This window comes from Dermochelys coriacea, chromosome 20 (genome assembly GCF_009764565.3).
Source record: "Dermochelys coriacea isolate rDerCor1 chromosome 20, rDerCor1.pri.v4, whole genome shotgun sequence".
In the NCBI taxonomy this organism is placed as follows: Eukaryota; Metazoa; Chordata; order Testudines; family Dermochelyidae; genus Dermochelys; species Dermochelys coriacea.
The window spans coordinates 3,970,448-3,983,933 of record NC_050087.2 but is presented as its reverse complement, the minus strand read 5'-3'; the positions used below and the strand labels follow the sequence as shown (position 1 = coordinate 3,983,933).

Genomic DNA, 13,486 nt, shown 5'->3' with positions numbered 1-13,486 from the left:
TCCCCATTCTTTCTTTCCCTGTATAGAGCTGGGTGCAGCCGGGTGGGGAATAGCAACAGCTGAGTGAGACCAGCCCAGGCTTCGTCAGGTCAGAGTTGAAAACAAACAGAAGTCCTGGCACTGTTTCTGCTAGCTTGCAAACACACCGACGCCGTCACTGGAGAGACCCCTGCCGCCCTTGTGTTCGCTCACCCACAGCTTCTTGGAGCACATGAGGCTGCTGGACGTACGAGGGACGGTTATTCTTTAACTACGTCCTTTTCGCTTCTTGATGGAGGAGCCAGGCTCCTCATTCACTGGCCCCGAAGTGTGTCAGAGCCATGGGTCGCTGGAGTGTCCTGCAGTAGCTCTTTGGCTGCTAACGCTTCCGTCGCTAATGTGGGTGGCAAGCTCGTGCCAGTGGCGACGGCCATGGCGCCAATGAGAAACCCACGTTACAGGAAACCCAGGACTGCCAACTTCTTGCAGGTGCTGTGGTTAGGCAGGGAAACGTTTCCTAATGTTCCCTGGGGATTCTGCAGACTCCATGAGAAACACAGGCTCAAGGCACCAGGTTCTTTTCCTTGTCAGTCAATGGCTCAGGGCTCTGGCTCAGGGCTCTCCCTGGCTACATTAGCAGCCTGAGTTTAGCTTCTTGGGGGCCACCCATGCAGTTGGGCTCCCTGCATTTGGATGCCTGGAAAGCCACTGTGTAGTTTGCCTGTGAATTATGGTGTCTGCTCAAGGGAGGCTCGGTTCGGCACAGCAGATGCTGTAAGAAGTGAGGTACATTGTGGGACATGCTGAAAAAGTGACTCTCTTGTCACCAGCAGTGTTCCAACAGGACTATGGGATGGAGTGGGATGGGATTTGGGCGAGTCTCAAGGGAAACTCCAGAAAACTTCCAGAACCTCAGAAAAAGTGTCCAGGCTGGAGGTCGATCACTCATAGGCTCAAGGATGCGAAAAGGAAGCAGTCACCTTCTCCATCACGATTCAGCTGCTTTATGGGGGTGCAGGGGTGGGGCAGCGCCTGCCTTCCCAGATTTTCCCAATCTGATGAGCACTCCATGCCTCACTGCCCCGTGTTTCTATGTTGGCACAGGTCCCATGGCCTCCATTTCCTTTGCAGTTCACCTTGTGCAAGGAGCATTTCCCGTAAAGGGTGTACCTCTTCCACGCTACCATGGGCCCTTTGCCCAAAACGCCTTTCTCTGAACGGAAGCCCTGCTTTTGAGTCCAGCAACACAAACAGCCAGGAAGTGCCCCACATCTGCACTGGATTCTAGGATCTCACAGAGTCTGTGAATGCTCTCTACCCATGAGTCACCTCAGTTACCATGAAGTAGAGGAGGAGATCATTTTGACCACAAAGGCTTGTTGCACAACCCCACAGCTGGTGAGTTCCCATTCCTGGCAAGATGTCAGGACTCCTCGAGTGCTGAGGCTACCCTTCTCCTTCCAGGAAGCCCCAAGAACTACAGCAAAAGACCTCGGATGAAGTTCTGAGAGAGGAAGAAACTTCCCGTCTGGGTCCCAGCAGAGAGATTACAAGAAAGATGCGGGGTTATGGCAAAATCCATCCCATGATGTTCTGGGCCACGGTGCTCGAAGCACCACAGGTCCGACAGGAGTATTCTGAGAAAAACGAGGCTTACACACAGCTGTGAGTTATTGGCTTTACTGAAGGTTAGTGACCCACCTGCAATGGGGACTCCAAGCATTGCAGTCACGAAGGCGGGAAACCCAGCACACCGGAGCTTTGCCTGGGATGGAGTCCAACGGAGGGGCAGACAGCCAGCATTAATAAGCATTACACAAAAACAGCTTATGAATATAAAATTAGGTGCTTCTTAAAGGGGGGCTTTCTACTACCTGGCGAAGAGCCATGCAAAGCAGCTATGTCCTTCAAGAACTATCTATATCCTGCCTTAACACAGCAGCTGTGTCCTTCAAGAACTATCTCCTACAATAACAAAGCAGCTATCTATGTCCCACAGTAGCCTCTCGGCTCGAGAAAGCGAAAGTTCCCTAGCTAGGTCGTAACAAAGTCTTCCGCAGTCCCTTATACATGACAATGTGGTTCTCCTGGCAATGGAAGGCTTGTGCAAGGACCCCAAAAAGGAAGACCAGTTGGATATAGCAACCAGGTTACTCCATTATTCACAGTTAAAATTTCCTGTCATACACGCACACAGAAATTATCTTCTTCAGAGCATCCCAGGCTGGGCCACAAGTCTGTCTGCTGTACAATGAACCTGTTTGCTTCTGCAGCAATGTGATAAAAGCTGCACAGGGTGACAGCCATGTGGGGAGGAGAGGGATTGATGGGGAGCCCATATATTTCCTTGGGAAAGCAGAAAGAGAAATTTGTTTTTTCCCATATCCATCAGGCTGGAGCAGCCCCGTGTATCAGCCCTGAGACACCCAAGAGGGGAGATGACAGAGCTGGGAAGATGGCTGGGGAGATAATTTCAACCTGTTCTCAAACACCTACCTACTTCGGAGCTGGGACTTCACCACAGACATGGGAACACTGAATTTCCCTGGTGGATCAGCCCACTGGTCCATCTATTTCAGTGCCCTGACTCTAACCATGCTTAATACTTGATACCACAGGAGAAAGTGTCACACACATACAAAATGCACTTGGCCATTTGTGCAAAATTCCTTCCTGACCCTGCTATGATCAGTCTATGCCCCACTGAAGCATGAGAGTTGGTTACTCCACTCTTCTCACAACTGCAAACTTTGACCTAGCCCACAAAATTCTGTCACATCACCGCAGTTAGTAATAAGAATCCTAGATCCTCTGTGGGGGTTTCAAGAGAATATTGCAAAAGTTGCCCCATCTCAAACACTTCCTGCTTTATGAGCCAGGATACCATTTTTGTGCCCAGTGCACCAGTATTTCACCATGGATGAATTCGTACTGGAACTGATGAGAAATAATTGGGAATCACCCAGTTTGAGCCCTGCACCTTGCTTTGAATAGAACCAGCATTTAATTAACTTTGGAGCCAGGGTGGTATGGAATGTGCCATTTCAGGATGAAACGTCCAGCGCAGAACCATGCAGACTACCGCAATTCCTCCTGTCTGGATTCCCAGTACAGTGATGTGCACCAACCTCAATGTGTATTCATGTCCCTCTGACACACCAAGAGACACTCAGCAGGCATGTGGTCTGTCCTTAGGCTGCAGCTATATTATTCATAGTGAGAGTGACACATTCCCCCACATGAATAGCATACTACGCTAATCTGCAGGGCTGCATGGTAATGGCACCAGTATGATTCAATCGCAGGATACTGGTGCAACTTTTTAATAAAGGCACAATCAGAAATACCCACATAAGAAGACAATAAGGGACACAGTTTTGCCATATCCAGGTAGCTCCCGTAGCATGTATCTGGACTTATTTTGGAAATTAAGCACTAGTTACATTTCTTTTAATGAATGGAAGTTGGCAACTAGTTGCCCGGTCGCAGTTTGGAAGCAGGTTGCTTTTCAGAGCCTCAGAGGGCAGAAATGAGCTCTGTCAGATCCTGGTTATTTAAAAAAAATAAAATAAAGCTGCTTCCAAGATTGTCTGCCAGGTACATGGCACATCTGGGCTTGGGCAGTGAGTGACAGAGTGAGGACGCAAATCAATCAGTTCTCCCTGGCAGCGCTGTCCTGGTTCATTGCTGGCTCTGCCACTTCCTCACTGTGTGAGCTCCCATCTCTGGGCCTCAGTTTTGCCAGGAGAAGCTGTGAGGTTTGATTCATTAATTGTTTGTAAAGCGCTTTCAGGTATGAGGAAAGGGATCCAAGCCATGCAAAGAGCTATCAAAAATGAGACAAGGCAGGAGCTGGCAGCCTTTGTCCTTTGCAAAATCCTACCCGAATCCCCCATTTCCTCCAAATTCTTATGCATTTTGCTAATTGCTCATTAATTTGAAAAGATGTGAACAGCCAAAAGGCCAAGGGGCATGACTCATAATTATCTTCAAGCTCAAAATTCCCCCTATGGATTGGTTTCCAGTAATGTCCTGGCCACATCCCATGTGTCAACCTGTGGGAAGATGTGTGTGTGTGTTCCTTTTAGTTGCATCTCTTCCTCTTTTACTCTCATTGTATATCTCAGTCCCTCACCCTCTGTGGGCTGGTTCCCAGACCTAGGCCACATCCAAGCTGCCCATCATCAGACCTGATCTGTAACTAAGCTCCAGCCCTGGTTGTCTGCATGAGCAAATTCTGAAGCTGTGATTCACCAGCTCGTGCAACTTTGCCAGTGGTAGCCAAATGGAGCAGATGACATGGTGATAAAAACACATGTACCTTCTTGAATCTACAGCTTCCTCCGTTGCTACCTTCAGTGGAGCTGCAGCTAAGGGCTTGTCTACACTGGCAATTTACAGCATGGCAACTTTCTAGATCAGGGGTGTGAAAAAATACCCTCCCGAGCACAGCAAGTTTCAGCGCTGTAAAGTGCCAGTGTAGACAGTGCACCCCTTGTGTAGCTACACCCGCAGCGACCACACAAGGCACATTAAAGTGTAGAACAGCCATACTGGGTCCAACCAAAGGTCCTTCTAGCCCAGTATCCTGTCTTCCGACAGTATCCAATGCCAGGTGCTTCAGAGGGAATGAAAAGAACACATCACCATCAAGTGATTCAAGAGTCAGGGGGCTCACTGGGTTTAGGGTCAGTAGGATGAGGGTCAGAGGATCAATGGATTTAGGTTGGGAGTCAGTGGGGCTGGTAGCTGGAGGTCAGTAGGATGGAGCTTGGGGGTCAGTGGATGGAACTGGGGGTCAGTGAGATGGAGTTGGATCGTCAATGGCGTACTGGGGGGTCAGTAGGATGGAGGTTGGGGGTCAGTGGGCGGTGCTGGGGGTCAGTAGGATGGAGGTCAATGGGCAGGGCTGGGGTGGGGCTGTGGGGTCAGTGGGATGGAGGTTGGGGGTCAGTGGGCGGGGCTGGGGCTCAGAGGGGCGGGGCTGTGGGTCAGTAGGATGGGGTTGGGGTCAGTGGGCGGGGCTGGGGCTCAGAGGGGCGGGGCTGGGGGTCAGTAGGATGGGGGTTGGGGTCAGAGGGTGGGGCTGGGGGTCAGTGGGATGGGGTTGGGGTCAGAGGGTGGGGCTGGGGGTCAGTGGGATGGGGGTTGGGGGATCATGGGGTGGGGTTGGGGATCAGTGGGTGGAGCTGGGGCTCAGAGGGGTGGGGCTGGGGGTCAGTAGGATGGGGGTTGGGGTCAGAGGGTGGGGCTGGGGGTCAGTGGGATGGGGATTGGGGGGTCATGGGGTGGGGTTGGGGGTCAGTGGGTGGAGCTGGGGCTCAGAGGGGTGGGACTGGGGGTCAGTGGGATGGGGTTGGGGTCAGAGGGTGGGGCTGGGGGTCAGTGGGATGGGGGTTGGGGGGTCATGGGGTGGGGTTGAGGGTCAGTGGGTGGAGCTGGGGCTCAGAGGGGTGGGGCTGGGGGTCAGTAGGATGGGGGTTGGGGTCAGTGGGCGGGGCTGGGGGTCAGTGGGATGGGGTTGGGGTCAGAGGGTGGGGCTGGGGGTCAGTGGGATGGGGATTGGGGGGTCATGGGGTGGGGTTGGGGGTCAGTGGGTGGAGCTGGGGCTCAGAGGGGTGGGGCTGGGGGTCAGTGGGATGGGGTTGGGGTCAGAGGGTGGGGCTGGGGGTCAGTGGGATGGGGATTGGGGGGTCATGGGGTGGGGTTGAGGGTCAGTGGGTGGAGCTGGGGCTCAGAGGGGTGGGGCTGGGGGTCAGTGGGATGGGGTTGGGGTCAGAGGGTGGGGCTGGGGGTCAGTGGGATGGGGGTTGGGGGATCATGGGGTGGGGTTGGGGATCAGTGGGTGGAGCTGGGGCTCAGAGGGGTGGGGCTGGGGGTCAGTAGGATGGGGGTTGGGGTCAGAGGGTGGGGCTGGGGGTCAGTGGGATGGGGATTGGGGGGTCATGGGGTGGGGTTGGGGGTCAGTGGGTGGAGCTGGGGCTCAGAGGGGTGGGACTGGGGGTCAGTGGGATGGGGTTGGGGTCAGAGGGTGGGGCTGGGGGTCAGTGGGATGGGGGTTGGGGGGTCATGGGGTGGGGTTGAGGGTCAGTGGGTGGAGCTGGGGCTCAGAGGGGTGGGGCTGGGGGTCAGTAGGATGGGGGTTGGGGTCAGTGGGCGGGGCTGGGGCTCAGAGGGGCGGGGCTGGGGAGACGTCAGGTGGCACCTGCCTGCCTGGCCAAGGCCCGGCTGGGCGGGGGCCGAGGCTGCGCCGGGCCCTTTAAAGCAGGCGCGCGCGCTGGTGGCGGCGCGTTTCCTGTGACGTTTGGTTCCCGCGACTCCAGCTGTGGCCGCGCCGCGCCGGCTCCACGTGGGTCGCAGGCCCGGCGCGGGATTCCGGGGGCGCCATGGCGGGGGCCCCGCCCCAGAAGCGCTTCTACCGGCAGCGGGCTCACTCCAACCCGCTGGCGGACCACACGCTGCGCTAGTGAGTGGGGGGAGGTCCTGAGACCCCCAGGGGGCCCCTCAAGTCCCTTGACCCCCATACATCGAGCCCTCACCCCCATCCCGGGAGCCCCCTGACCTCTCGCCCCATATGCCCCGGGGAGCCCCCCAGGTCCCCTGACCCCCATACATCGAGCCCTCACCCCCATCCCGGGAGCCCCCTGACCTCCCGCCCCATTGAACCCCATATGCCCCGGGGAGCCCGTCAGGTCCCCTGACCCCCATACATCGAGCCCTCACCCCCATCCCGGGAGCCCTGGGGAGCCCCGTTTATCCTGCCCCCTTCCCATTTTGGGGTCCCCCGATCCTGTATTCACTGTGCCCTGGGGGAAGCCCTTGATCTTACCCTTCTTCATCCTGAGGCGGGCGGCCTGAGCTCCCTTCCTCTGTAGGAGCCCTCGAGATTCTGCCCCCCCGTGGGAGATCCCCTGAGCCAGGAGAGAACCCCCTCACCTTGAACCCTTTGTGTATCCAAGCAGCGCCCCCCAACCCTGGGGAACTAATCCTTCTCTCCCAGCTCCCAAAGGCACCAAAATAAATATTAAATGGGAGAGACGAGATGAGCCGCTTCCAAATCCATGCGTCTTCCAGCCGGCCTGAAGTGTTTGCCAGAGTGCAAGTGGCATAATCCAGCTGGGTTTGTCTTGACTAGGATGTGCAAGAACGTGTTAGCTGACTTTTTATAAATCTGCGTAGACAGGGAATGCTTCCATCAGGTACTCGCTGGTGGAACTGAAGTTGTGCCTGGGCTAGCACGTGTTTAAAAGGTTACCCTGAGGCTAGGTCTACCCTACCCAAGCTTGTGCCAGCACAGTGTGTCTGTTAAGGGGCGTGAGGAGCTGTGATTCATGACTGACAGTCCAGTAAAAGCCTGAATGTCGTTAGACAGACAAAATCCTGCTTTTATCAGTATGACTTGTCTTGCTCGGGGAGGCTGAAACAAGCTCGATCAGCAAAAGGGCAGTTTTACCCATATAAGCAGTATTTGCTTCTAGGGCAAAGCTTTCCAAGTGTTGACCTGGCATGCCTTTATTGACTCTTTTGTTCCAACAATAGGCATTTAAAGCCTAGTTGGGAGGACTCCTAAGAGGTTGCTGGTGATGTCCATGTGTTAGTATATTTATATACATCTTTTAGAGTGTTTAAGAAAACACTGTAGATTTAGTACTTCCTGAAGCTCCTCTTTGATGTGCTGTCAGGTTGCAGGGGAAGAGACAGTTCCTGTCCAAAGAGCTCACAAGCCAGAGAGGAATTGGGACAGTTGGCTGGAGAAACACCATCTAATGCCAAGTTAGATTAGCTCCACCTGACTCATTCCCCGGGGGCAGGATTGGTCTCTGAAATCTTTGGGCATTTGTGCAGCTTGAAATGGTCAAACCAGGACATATTTTTAGCCCATTGAGAAGTTATTGCACAGCTTAAATCCCCCCACTAATCAAATAGCTGCTTTCCTATTCTCTTTTAATCCAGATTTGTCCCTGTTCCTCTCTTTTAGTCCCAGAAAACCTGAGGAAATGAACTGGGCTGAGCACTATCCTGAGTTCTTCACCCCGTTGACCAAAGATGACCGTCACGATGACCCGAAGGACTCCAAGGAGAGAGTGAAGCCAGCAGCGCAAGTTGAATTTGCTGATATTGGCTGCGGTTATGGGGGCTTGTTGGGTAAGTTCCCAGTGATGTTTTTCCGTCGGTCTGGACACAGCAGGTTCTAGGTGGGCAGGTGTGGTCAAGGCTGCCTTGGAGGGACAGTCCTGAGAGGGGTGCGGGTTTGTTCAGTGAAGCCTCTTCCTTCTCCAGATTCGGGTCCATGCCTGACTTCACATCTCAGGTATGTCTCTCTGTTGACAGCTACGTATCCCAGAGTACGTGGTGTGGAACTATGCATGCTTAGCTGAGGCCTAGCGCAGACTCACCAGTGGAACTAGCTCCTTGGTCTGTTATGTGTAGAGCCCAGACTTGATGCGGGAAATCGGAAACCGGTTGCACTGTCGATCGTGAGAATCAGGGAGAGCTGGTGACATGGGCTGTCTCACACTGGTGTCCCTATGGATTCTGTGGTGCAGAAGCTGCTGTACCCATAACTGTGCTGCTCTGGTTAAGTTTAACATGCTGTAATGAGCAAGGGTTGCAATCCTGAAAGGTGGCAAGTTGTTGCTCTCAGCCCCAGGCTGCTGCCACTGCCTCTCCCCAGGCAAGTGGGAATGACCTGTCTGATACCCTAGTTCCCGTCTTGGGAGGCAGGTGAGTTGTCCCCATGTAACCGCTCTGGGGTTTATTGTTCTGAACAGTTGCCTCTGTCTGGGATTCCCCGGCTCTGAGAGCAGATGGTAGTTCCTCTTTCATCTTTTACAGTCGAGTTGTCTCCCCTCTTCCCCAACACCTTAATGCTGGGCCTGGAGATTCGAGTGAAGGTCTCGGATTATGTCCGTGACCGGATCCAGTCTCTGAGAGCATCCCATCCCAGGCAGTACCAGAACATCGCCTGTGTCCGCAGCAATGCCATGAAGCACCTGCCCAACTTCTTCCACAAGGGGCAGGTGAGGTGCCAGGGGCCTTGGGTCTCCGCCACTGATGTCCCAGGCAGTCATATAACCTCCCACTTTCAATCGTTGCCATCCTTGGGGAGCATGCAGCCCTCACTCCCCACCCATCAAATCCTGGGAAGATGATCTATAAGCTTCAGTAAGAGCCCCATCACCGTGGTGTCTGGGCACCCCTTCGTCTATTCCCATTTAAAGGAAAGTCGCTCTTGAACGAAAGGCTCTTTAGTTTCCCACTTGAAAAGAGGAAACCCCAACCCTGAATGTGCTTTAAACAAGCTGTAACTCAGTGGGAAAAACCCTTCTCCCAAATTGATTCCGGAGACACTGATGCTGGTTGGGGGCTGTTCCCATAGCTACTGTAATACCCCTCCTGCCTGGGGAGGGGTGGGTGAGGAGGGTGCTCTGATAGCTGCAGTACTGGTAGGGATAACGGTCCCAGGAGGATGGGGCCGGTCAGCCAGAGAATGCATCCATGGCCATGGTGATCTCAGTGGGGCAAAGAGGCATGGGCACTGCTGGCTACAGAGACTTGTAGGGCTCACCATCTCCCGGGGTTGCCCCCTATGTTTGCAGCTGGCCAAGATGTTCTTCCTCTTCCCGGACCCGCACTTCAAGAAGACTAAGCACAAGTGGCGGATCATCAGCTCTACGCTGCTGGCCGAATACGCCTACGTCCTGCGCATCGGGGTGAGTTGGGATCGGTCGCTGGTGGGGGGCAGGCTGAGGCTTGCGTGGGATCTCCGGTTAGGGAAAGCCTCTCTGCCTAGGGACTTAGCCACGGCTTAGCAGGTAGGAAGATTCTGTCCTCAACCAACAGAGTTTGTAGGTCAAACCCAGCAGTGCCCCACAGGCATGGTGAGTAAGCCCCACTTACTGCATGGGTCCCAGTACGGAGGGGTTGGCCTTTGCCCTGCTTCCTGCAGAGCTGTGTTGGGAGGGCTTCCTGTTGGCAGAGTGAGCCCGTTGCCCACCCTCGGCTGCTCCCACCTGCCCGCTCATGACTTAGCTGCCTCGGGCAACCTGTCCGCTCCTTCCTGTGCCGTAACCGTGGGTTCGTAATCAGCAGAACAAATTGGGGCAATGAATAGGCATGCGCCCCACCCAGCCCGGCTGCGTGAGTCACAGGCAAATAACGCTAACATCTCCCCATGGTGCAGACCCTGGGGGCAGGGCTATGGTTGCCAAACCTTGATTGTCCTGGAGTCTCTAGAAATGAAAGATGGATCTTTAAGTGAAGATGATGTCGTATGATGAAACATCCAGGAATATGTCCCACCGAAATTGGCAACCCAGGTGGGGGGGAGCAGAGACCATAATTGCCTTTGCTAATTAGAGTTGGCACCCCCAATAGTTAGGGAGGAAGTCCCTTGACCACAAGCTGCTCTGTACAGAGATTACCCCCTCCCCATCCGGGGCCCTGAGGTTTTGATGGTTGCGGAAAGTTTCCTTCTATGGCATGAGCCATTTGGGTTCTTGGGTTTTACTGCTGCATGGCTGGGGTGGGGTCATAGGTGTCCCTGCATAGGTATCCAGTGGCCCCTCCACAACCTCTCTTTGATGGGCTGGTCCCAGCTACCTGGATCCTCAGGCTACTTCCTCCCTCTCGCGCAGGGCCTGGTGTATACCATCACTGACGTGGAAGAGGTGCACAAGTGGATGGTCGGGCACTTCAGTGGGCACCCGCTCTTCGTCCAGGTGCCCTTGGAGGACTTGGTAAGAGCGAAAGTAACGGGCGCTGGGAGGGGAAGGAGCCAGAAAGGGGAATGTTTGCACGACCCGGGGGCCCTGCACCCATCCTGGGCTGATTCAATCTGCAAAAGGTTCTTCCCTTTTCCTGGGGTTTCCAAGAAGCCCGCAGAAGCTGGAAAGTGAAACCTGGTACCACACCAAAACCTCTTCTCTCTTTTCACGTTCACATGCTGGCTGCTTATTGCATGGGTGAGTTGAGGGGAGGGTGTATGCTGTTGCTAGGGAGCCACCCCCCACATCTGTCCTGTTGCTAGGAAGCCCCCAGCGATGGACTTGAGTAGGAGATGCTGGATTTCAGGACCCAGCCAATGTCCCCTGCTGCCGCTTGGCTGGGCTATACGGACCGTGCTTGGGCCACAGGGGTCCCACCCGGCGGTGGATGGACCGGCTGCCTCCAACACAGAGCCATGCAGGGCCGGTTGCCGTTGGCTCACACGGTTTGATGCCTGCTTGGGTCTAATTTCCCTGCAGGGACTGGGGCCGGGTATGATGGAGGCAGCTGGACTGCGTGCCCGTTATGCTGGAGACAAGCCAGGCCGATGGGGAAGGGGAGGAATCGGCTGGTCAGCAGCTCACGCGGTAATTCCCCATTCTCCAACAGGGCAGCGATCCCATCGTGGGGCGCCTGGGCACCTCCACCGAGGAGGGAAAGAAGGTCCAACGGAACAGTGGCAAGACCTTCCCTGCTGTCTTCCGGCGCATCGACGACGAAGCCCTGCAGCGGGTGCTGGGCACAGAGCAGTTCCAGGGGGCTCCAGACACGTGACTGTGGACCCAAGAGACCGATCATCATGGACCGTGCTGTGCAGCGTTCCAGGGAGACCTCTCCCCCTCCCCTGGGCTGCTCGCTTGGCCTGGAGCATGACGCCCAAGGGAGCCCTTGATGTCGTGAATATGGAGAAGCTGGCACCTCTCCTAACGAGAAACGCATAAGGAGTGTCCCAAGCATCCCCTTGGGCTCTGCCTGCTGGTGCCCATGAGCTCCTGGCACCGTTGCTTTTACCTCTGAGACTCTGCCAGGCAGGGGCGGGCTGCAGCTTCACTCACACTCGATTTTCTGAATAAAGCTTGAGCTCACAGGCCCGGCCAGATTCTCTGTGGGTCGCTGCAGGGCGGTTGGATGGTGTCCCGGCTCCTGCCAGGGATCGAGTGGTAAAGAGAGGTTTGTCGCCTGGGCTTGGAAGCATCATTAAGTGTCAACCCTGCGGGCTCACCCTGTTCCCGTCCTGCAACCTGGCTGCTCCTTGAGCCACCTGATGCGGGGCAGCTGCTCTGCCTGTTCCCAGCCAGGGCTCCGTTTGGGCATCTCCCCTCCAGCCCAGGCCAGTGGGCGAGGGGAACCATCCTGGGCGAGTGCTAATAGGGATTTGCTGCCTTTAGTCTCCTGCCAGGTGAGACTGTGGGGAGCCATGTGGGTGTCTCCTGAGCCCTGCCAGGGGCTGCGGGAGGGACGGTTTCTATGAGGAAAGTGGTGGGGACAAAAGCTTAATCCATCAGGGGATCCTAGCGCAGCCAACCGCTGTGGAGATGGAGAAGCCCACTTAGGCCTCCTCTTGCTTAGATGAGGCTCTTTGGGGGAAGGACTGTCTTTCTTATGTGTGTACAGCCCCTAGCATGGGTACCTCCTGCTCTCAGCCTAGGCCCTGCTATTACCACCAGCTGAACCTGTGACAGGGCCTTACCTCCTTGGCCCATGCCTCAGTTTCCACACTCGTGGGGTTTCTAACTGTCCCCCTCACTTGTGTAGGTCAAGTGTATACCCTACCAACACGGGTCTTAAAACAACACGGTTCCACAAAGGGTTCAGCAAGCGGTTCTTCCCTGAGGTCTTCCCCAGAGAGCCACCCACTATGTTTGCCTGCGCTGGTGGAGTCGGAGGTCCCACTCCCCAGGCTACTATGGAGTGATCCTGGCTAACTGACCCAGCTGCAGGGCCAGGTCCATCACCTGGGGGGGATAACACAGCCTGGGTGGGGCTGAGCTCACCTGCTTTTAAAGGGATTGTTACAAGGTTTAATGGCCAACTCTTGTATTGTGGATCTTCCCCATGCATGCCCCAAGGACAGTACGGGCTACTTCTTTCTCCTCCCCCCACGGAACCAGTACTTTGTCCAGTCTGTCTGTGCTTCACCTCCCCTTTTGCCTGCCCTGGAGCATCATGCAAGTCCTGGGTGCTAGACACCAACTCCCACCATGTCTGCAGGTTTAGTCTCTCCAGCCATGGGCTGCAGGACCCTGTTGGGGGGGAGGAGGGCTGGGTTGCGGTCCCTAAGGGGGTGAATTCCATTGTTGTTGCCTGCGCAATGAGCGTAGCTTCCTGTGTTGCAAGTTGGGTAATTCCCAAGGATCTGGCCGGCAAGGTGGGCCGGGTAGGGTGGGTCGGGGGTGGAGCCTGGAACTTCCCAGCCAGGAGCCTTCCAACAATCGGCCTGATAAATACAGAAACTGCGCGAGCTGTTGCCTCACACAGGGAAAGATGAATTCCTTGTCTCGTGGTCTCCTGGGAACAAGGCTCTGCCTCATCCCTCTGACCCTGCTTCCCTGGGGAATGAGTAAGCGGGAGAGCAGCCAGGGCACGTCCCCAGCGGTCACTGGGTTGGGCTCCCCAATGGAGAGGCTGGGGTGGCCGCAGGGTGTTCTTTCCCCTAGCTATGGGGCCCATGGCTTCCTTGGGTGACTCAACTAGGGGCCTGGGGGGAGCTGCTGTTAGCTGAGGTGGGGATTGGGGGGAT

The 13,486-nt window shown here is 55.4% G+C and overlaps 1 protein-coding gene across 2 annotated transcripts; it reads left to right on the top strand.

Annotated features, from left to right (window-relative positions):
- Nucleotides 1-6,247: 6,247 nt before the first annotated feature.
- On the top strand, nt 6,248-11,833 carry METTL1 (methyltransferase 1, tRNA methylguanosine). Of its 2 annotated transcripts, none has more exons than XM_038378756.2 (6): nt 6,248-6,445; nt 7,958-8,124; nt 8,815-8,999; nt 9,579-9,692; nt 10,617-10,718; nt 11,356-11,833. In XM_038378756.2, the coding sequence occupies exons 1-6, from the start codon at nt 6,366-6,368 to the stop codon at nt 11,518-11,520; spliced, it is 813 nt and encodes a 270-aa protein (XP_038234684.1). In that variant the 5' UTR covers nt 6,248-6,365; the 3' UTR covers nt 11,521-11,833. The 2 variants fall into 2 exon arrangements, with proteins under 2 accessions (XP_038234684.1, XP_038234686.1); XM_038378758.2 differs by lacking the exon at nt 6,248-6,445 and adding an exon at nt 6,998-7,178.
- The last annotated feature ends 1,653 nt before the right edge of the window (nt 11,834-13,486 follow it).

Coding starts and splice junctions, on each gene's coding strand:
- METTL1 (XM_038378756.2), top strand. CDS start 6,366: ATGGCGGGGGCCCCGCCCCAGAAGCGCTTCTACCGGCAGCGGGCTCAC. Junction 9,000..9,578: donor ACTTCTTCCACAAGGGGCAG/GTGAGGTGCCAG, acceptor CTATGTTTGCAG/CTGGCCAAGATGTTCTTCCT. Junction 10,719..11,355: donor AGGTGCCCTTGGAGGACTTG/GTAAGAGCGAAA, acceptor ATTCTCCAACAG/GGCAGCGATCCCATCGTGGG.